General features: G+C 42.8%; 1 protein-coding gene across 1 annotated transcript in view; it reads left to right on the plus strand.

Moving 5' to 3' along the window:
- Positions 1–5,504, plus strand: part of PSMB2 (proteasome 20S subunit beta 2) — a 28,304-nt gene extending 22,800 nt beyond the window's left edge. The window contains exons 4-6 of the mRNA XM_080921645.1: positions 1,994–2,156; positions 3,475–3,524; positions 5,268–5,504. Of these exons, the coding sequence (XP_080777771.1) occupies positions 1,994–2,156; positions 3,475–3,524; positions 5,268–5,375 (321 nt within the window). The 3' untranslated portion in view covers positions 5,376–5,504. The remainder of the gene's footprint in view (positions 1–1,993; positions 2,157–3,474; positions 3,525–5,267) is intronic.
- Positions 5,505–6,000: the final 496 nt, after the last annotated feature.

A 6,000-nucleotide genomic window follows, 5' to 3' on the forward strand; every position in this document is an offset into this window, starting at 1 on the left:
ACATATACTAATAGAACCAAAATTCAAACTCATGTTTAGCTCTTTGTTACATGGCCTATTTCTTCCTGAGTTGTGTTTTATCCTTAGTAACTCATGTCTTCCGGGAGGTTGAGAAGAGAAGCAACAAATCTGTTTACTTATGGAGATGCAGGCATTTGACTTAAACTTGAAGCGCTTCTCGGAAATGGGGTTTTTGGGGCCAGAGAGAAGGCTTAGTAATTAAGAGGACCTGGTTCAGCTCTCTGCACCCACATGGCAGCTCACAATTGTCTGTAGCTTCACTTCCAATGGATCCAATATCCCTTCTGACCACTGAGAGCTCTTATACACACGTAGTGCACACACATATACTCAAGACATACACACATATATTTAAAATAAATATTTTTAAGAGAAAAAATAGGATCCATCACATCCTTTCTTTGGTTTAGTTGTTTTCTTAATGTTTGTAATATTAAGCATTAACCACAAGTATATTAAAGTGTGCAGTGTTTTTTCTGGTGTATTAGTACTCTCTCATTTAACAAATGTTTATTAGCCACAGGCTGTATACCTGTACGTCATTGAACAAAACAGAAGTACTCCTGCCTTCGTAGAGTTTATAATATATGAAATATTTGTGGATAGGTAAATTGTTTACTGTTTACCCCTAATCAAACCACAAGAAGTCACAGTTGTGTAAGTTGTTGAATAGAACAGAGCTGTAGGAACTTAGAGCTATTAACTTTTGTGTAGAACCACTCAGAATAGCACATAAATGAATTACCTATAATTGATCTAATTTTAGGGAAACAATGCCAACATACAAATTTTTGTTTGAAATTTAAAGAAAAAACTAAAAAACTAGTATAAGTCAAAAGTCTTTGATGGGGCAATGTCAGAATTTCTGAAACTGCAAGTTGTTACACAGATGTATTGACTTAATTAGTCTAGATAACACCACCTATTTATGCTTCAACATCTCACACATGCAAAAGTTGGTAACTCGAAGTCACACAATAATTTGTGAGTTATCTTCTATACTACAAGTTGCAGTTTCTGACTACCAACTCTACTGAGTGTATATGAGATGCTTAAGCATAAATAAATTATATTTTGCTTCTGAACTTGTGTTTACATGGGGTTTCTTGTAAAATCTTCTGGTGATGGTTCTTAAGTAATGTGAATTGGTCTGAACATGATTTAATCTTATACTGTGGGCAACAGCTTCATTAGGTAGAATAGTTCTGGACTCTGCTGCTTGAGGCGTTTTTGAGTGTCTATATGGATTCATCATATACCATACATTTGGTAAAAGTGTTTTGGTTAATTGTCCCAAGGGTATTCTAGCTACATGGAGTTGGGAAAGTGAAGTTCTACCCTTAGAGAAAAGATTAAACTTACTCTGTGATAGGTAAGAAGTTTATCATGCCAGGTGGCAGAGGCAGGTGGATCTTTGTGACTTCACTCTGTTGCCCTGGCTGGCCCCAGTCCTGAACTCCTGGGCTAATTAGCTTGCTTATTTTGAATGACATGATTAGATTTAGTTTCTGACCTGACCTGTTAGTCTCTATGTTGTTTTGAGTGGTGGTGGTTGTGGTGGTTGTTTGAAATAGGGTCTCAATCTGTAGCCTTGACTGACCTGGAACTTACAGAGATCTATCTGCCTGCCTTTGCCTCCCAAGTGCTGGGATTTAAGTGTGGGCCATTATTCCAGGCTCTTGAGTGAACCCAAGGAAATTAAGAATGACCTAAAAGCATCTAAGCCTTTGAAATGGTTTATATCAGGTTCTTAACACCTCTGTGTGTGTGGTGTGTGTGTGTGTGTGTGTGTGTGTGTGTGTGTGTGTGTGTGTGTGTGTGTGTGTGTGTAGAAGTCCTCCAGGTAGGTATTTATTTATTGCCACTATGACTTAGTTTCTGTTACGTTTTCTTATTTGTCAAGAGCCAGAAAACTCCTGTTTGCACTGTTGTGTTCTGCTCTCATCCACGCTTTGCTGTCTTTCCTTTGCAGACCCCGTACCATGTGAACCTCCTCCTGGCTGGCTATGACGAGCATGAAGGGCCAGCACTTTACTACATGGACTACCTGGCAGCCTTGGCCAAGGCTCCTTTTGCCGCTCATGGCTATGGTGCCTTCCTGACTCTCAGCATCCTTGACCGATACTACACACCCAGTAAGTACTAGCAGTAGGAAGAGAGCAATGCATAGCCCTGCCTTTAGCTCTTCTCGGTCTTGTCAAACTACACCCTTGCTAAGGGACAGACAGCTCCTCTCTGGAAGCTGTCCTCTCTTGTGGATCAGTGCAGTCTTCAAAAACCTTATTGATGAAAATCTTCTATGTCTGGGGCTGGGTTTTGCTTTGCTTTAAGGTGCTGGAGTAGAAGTCAGCATGAGCGAGAGGCTTCTGTCTGGTGCTCTAGCTTTGCTCACATTCACTCTCCTCCCTAAGTGACTATTGATTGACATCTCAGCTGTAGAAAGTGAGCCAAGCAGTTTATGTCTGTGTTTTGAACTTGTGAGGACTTCTTTGTTTAAATACCAGAACTTTTGAAGACCATTCCCTCCTGCATATTAAATTGTTTCTTCCCTTTTACCTAAGCAAGCAGCTCAACAAATCCTGGGATAGGCAGTGTTTTTGTGCTGAGTTCTGTCTTCTGACCCCAATCTCATGCTCCTCTGTAGCCACTGTGGACAGAGGACTTGAATCCAGCTGCCACAGGCTAGTTCTGCGTACAGTTAACCACTCTTTTCCTGACTCTCCCATCTCCCTATCAGCATCATGACAATTGGCATAGTCTTTTCTTTTTGGTGCTGCCCTCGCACTCAGCTTCAGCCATGCTAGAGCTCCAGGCCACATCCTGAAAAGAATTAGCCTGGCCTCCTGGTGACTGTCTCTTGATTTGGCATCTGTCAGTAATACAGCTGATTCCCCCACCAAAATAACCAGCCGCCACCCTTGAAGCCTAATGCATAATATGTCATCTCAGTTTGCCATGCCTACCAACAATCCCTTTGGATCCTGTCTAGAAGTCTCAGTCCCATCCTCTTAATTGTCTTCCCATTGTTAAGCTGAGACCCAGCTGGGAGAGTGAGGATGGAACTCTGGCCTTGTCCTCCCTCTCCCTGACTTGCAGCTGGCAAAGGCAGATGGAATTGATTTAAGCCCTGGACTAAAAGGACTGGTGAGGGTGAGCCATGAAAGAGAGGCTGGCTGCTGGACTTCTTTAGAGGCGGGTCCAGGCCAGGAGACAGAATTCCGTCATGCTTACCCTCCTCTGTAGCAAATCAATTTGTAATGGCTTTCAGCCATGGGAGCACTGGGTCTGGGGCGCCCTCCTCCGCATGTGGAGTAAGTCGGTTGCAGGCTAGAAGTCTGGACATGTTTTGTCTTTTCCAATTGTGTGGCACTCTGACCTGAGGAAGCTGAAACAAGCTGTTGAGTGCTGGACACAAGACAGCTTTCAGTGCTTGGCCTCTGTGTTCTCTTTCAGCCATCTCACGTGAGAGGGCAGTGGAGCTTCTGAGGAAGTGTCTGGAGGAGGTGAGTAGTTCACAGGGGATCCTGAAGGAATGGCTTCTCTCAGTCTGAAGTACCGTTCTTGTTTTTGGTTGCTTTTTTTTCCTGCTTCTTGCCAGAAGGTAATAATAAATACCCTGACCAAATATGAAGTTGTTACCGGTAATGGAGGTTGATGTGGGTGATGGGTTTATTCTCTCTGTCATCAGTCATTGCTTCATTAATGTTCGTTTTACAATTCAATTACAATAAAGTTAATTACAATTAATTTCTTTCTGGATCATTTAGACTAGTGATTCTTAAAATTCACCGTATGTAAAAATTATCTTGGGGAACTTTCCTTTTCCTTGATAGTCCCCAGCACCCAATTCTGAATCTTAAGTAGGTAGGTAGAGACTGAGTCTCCTGTTTTAACTGTCAGTCAAGTGATTTTAATGTAGGTGATAATTGGCCCCTACTGAAAGAGGCCACCCCTGGACTTTATATACTCTGTGTTGTGCCACCTAGAAACCCTACCACCTTAGCAGTGGATTTGGACAACTGTAGAAAGCACCTGGGAAGTTTTGGGAAGCCAAGAACCCCAACTCTGATGGTTGTGGTAAGAGTGTAAGGATATAGGATAAAAGTGGCAAGAACTCGCCTTGTTAGACGTTTTCATTCTTTTATTTTTCTCATGGCCTGAGATGGGAATGAAATGGGAGTCTAGTGAGAGCAGGGGTGAACACAGCTCAGCATTGGATGGGTTCAGTTTGCCTCATAAGACCCTGGCAACTCCTGTTAACTCTACACCACAGCCCCATTCCCTCTTCCTCTTTTAAAATCTTCTTTCCTCAGGAGATGCAGAGAAAAACTAAGAAACACAAATATTCTAAGAGGTAGCCAGAAAGAAGGCACCATAATATCAGGTGCCCTTGAGATTTTGTTTCTCTTAGATCTTAAAAAAACGTAGAGTCAGGCATGGAGGTACATGCCTTTACCCCAGCAGTTGAAAAGCAGAGGTGTGTGGATGAATTTCAAAGTGTGTCGGAGGCCAGCTTGGTATGCATAACAAGTATTAGGCTAACCAAGGCTACAAAATGAGACCTTAAAAAAAAAAATTAAGGAAACCATTGTTTGCTTATTTTCACCCTTTTTTGAGCTTTGACCTTGATTCTAGACATGAGCTGTCAGCCAGAAAGAACTGTGGAAATGAAATAGGCTCTTACTGCCCAGTCCTCAGCTGCAAAGGAGATGGGCAACATGAAGGAGGGAGGTCAGAAGCCTGAGGTCACTTAAGATAGATGGAGAGCCTGTGCCTTCTGCAGGCTCTGGGAGAGGTATTTAGCAAGGGCAGACACAGCAGTGCTTATCTTGTCCTTCTGTAGGGACACGACTGTATAAACTGTTGACACCTAACAGGCCTCTGTGGGTCCAGACTTTGTTCTTCGTTCCTTGCTAGCTTACCACCTGAAGACTCAGAGGCAAGTGTGTCTTGTAGACTGATTGGTAACAGGCTGTGGGGATAAAGGTTGGATTGTCTTATGCACCAGCTGACTGACCAGAGGCAGGCTCACAGCACGTTTCACAGATCTTGGTCACTACCTTCCAGTCAGCCTCCAGCTACTGCCTGGACACTCTCCCGTGACATAGTACCAGCTTCCTCTAGTAGAATATCAGTTCAGTTTCACAAAAAGTTTTTACACTTGACAATTTCTCTTAGAACAGGACCTGCCACATAGTTTGTATTCAATAAATGTTTGCTGACTGATTTCTTTCATGTCTCTGCAGCTCCAGAAGCGCTTCATCTTGAATCTGCCTACCTTCAGTGTTCGGGTCATTGACAAAGATGGCATCCACAATCTGGAGAACATTACCTTCTCTAAGCGGGGCTCCTAACATCATGTCCTTCCCTCCCACTTAACAGGGAACTTTTTTTGATGGGCTCCTTTTATTTTTTTCTACTCTTTTGACGTTCACTCTTGATAGATGGTTAATTCAAAATAAAGCTGAATATAGCTAAATTGAGCTTTCTGGTTTGGGCCTCAGTTTACCCAACATTGAATTACAAAGGAACTGAGAAGATGGTTGTAGTCCTGCCAGGATGCTCCCTCCTGTCTCTCCCTATGTTAGTGATCTAAGTGACTATGCCAGCTCACAGCCCCACATTCTGTTCACTATCTAGCCTCTTTCCTCTAGCTCGTTCAGTCTCCTACTTGTTATCTAAAGCAGTGGATCTTTCTGCCTTTAAGCTTAAATCTTGCCAAACATGATGGCACATGCCTTTAATCTCAGCACTTAGAAGTCAGAAGTAGGTGGATCTCTGAGTTTGAGACCAGCCTGATCTGCATAGTGAGTTCTAGGACAACTAGGATCATGTAGAGGGATCCTGTCTCAAAACAAGAAAGAAAGAAAAACTGTTGTGTTGAAATATGTGTGTGCAATTTGGGAGCCATAGGACTACCTTGGGTGTTATTCTCAGGAACAGACTAAGAATAGCAACGATCTCAGGTTTGGTTGTATT

Source organism: Micromys minutus, assembly GCF_963924665.1.
Source record: "Micromys minutus genome assembly, chromosome: 9".
Lineage (NCBI taxonomy): Eukaryota > Metazoa > Chordata > Mammalia > Rodentia > Muridae > Micromys > Micromys minutus.